The following is a 1,117-nucleotide window of genomic DNA, read 5'->3' as shown; positions in this document are numbered from 1 at the left end:
GTAAGACTGTCACAAAAAAAAAAAAAAAAAAAAATTCCGAGAGTTCTCCGCTTTACAAATGAGGAAAGTGAGGCTCAGAGAGGGACAGGGACTTGCCCAAGGTCACACAGCCAGTCTTGGATTCAAACTTGAGAGTTTGTAACCCTTTCTAATGATCAGGACCTCCCAGAGTTGCCCAAACTTCTGACCCAGACTCTGCAGAGGCCTGCGCGGAGGAAGAGGAAGGACTCGTGCCGCAAGCTCCCCAGCTCCTGGACTTCAACGTGGACGAGGTGGCCGAGCAGCTGACCCTCATGGACTTGGTGAGGATCCCGGACTGGGTCGGGATGAGCCACAGTGAGGGGACAGGTTCTGCTGAGCACCAATCCCACACCCCTCCCCTGGCCCAGGAGCTCTTCTCCAAGGTGAGGTCCTACGAGTGCCTGGGCTCCGTGTGGTCGCAGAGGGACCGGCCCGGGGCTGCAGGCGCCTCCCCCACTGTGCGCGCCACCGTGGCCCAGTTCAACACAGTGACCGGCTGTGTGCTGGGTTCCGTGCTCGGAGCGCCGGGCTTGACCGCCCCGCAGAGGGCGCAGCGGCTGGAGAAGTGGATCCGCATCGCCCAGGTGTGTTGGGGGCGCGGGGAGGGGATGCAGGGGCGGGCCCTGGGGCAAGAAGAAACGAGGGCTCGGGAGAGAGACAGGGGCGTGTCTAGGCGAGGGAGGGAAGGGGGTGGAAAGTTGATGCCTAGGGTAAGACTTGGGTTCAGGGAGGAGGGTCTGGGTCCTGCAGAGAGGCTGCGGGCACGACTAGGTCCCAAGGGAGCTGGGAGAAGTAGGGAGCCCGGACCCGAGAAGTCAAGATCGGAGGTAGGGGCTGGAGGGGCAGCTAGGGGAGAGGCTGGAGCCCGAGGGAGGAGGGAGGAAGGGACTCCCAGGGCATGAGTGGGAGTCTTAGTAGCTTGTCCGTGAGACAAGACCCAGGTGTCCGATCTGGCGTCACAAGTCACGGGATCAGGCCGGGCGCAGTGACTCACTCCTGTAATCCCAACCCTCTGGGGAGAGGGAGGATCGCTTGAACCCTAGAGTTTGAGACCAGACTAGGCAACATAGTGAGACCAATGTTTCTTAACAAACAA

The 1,117-nt window shown here is 60.5% G+C and overlaps 1 protein-coding gene across 1 annotated transcript; it reads left to right on the top strand.

Annotated features, from left to right (window-relative positions):
* Positions 1-159: 159 nt before the first annotated feature.
* Positions 160-605, top strand: LOC105546347 (ral guanine nucleotide dissociation stimulator-like 3; the record flags this gene model as incomplete). Its single annotated transcript, XM_011989524.1, has 2 exons — positions 160-302; positions 390-605. Coding segments are annotated over 2 exons (359 nt in total), but the record flags the coding sequence as incomplete, so codon positions are not given.
* Positions 606-1,117: the final 512 nt, after the last annotated feature.

The sequence above is a fragment of the Mandrillus leucophaeus genome, unplaced genomic scaffold (assembly GCF_000951045.1).
Source record: "Mandrillus leucophaeus isolate KB7577 unplaced genomic scaffold, Mleu.le_1.0 Scaffold3549, whole genome shotgun sequence".
NCBI lineage: Eukaryota > Metazoa > Chordata > Mammalia > Primates > Cercopithecidae > Mandrillus > Mandrillus leucophaeus.
The sequence above is the reverse complement of the archived record's forward strand: the minus strand, read 5'-3'. Positions and strand labels throughout refer to the sequence as shown.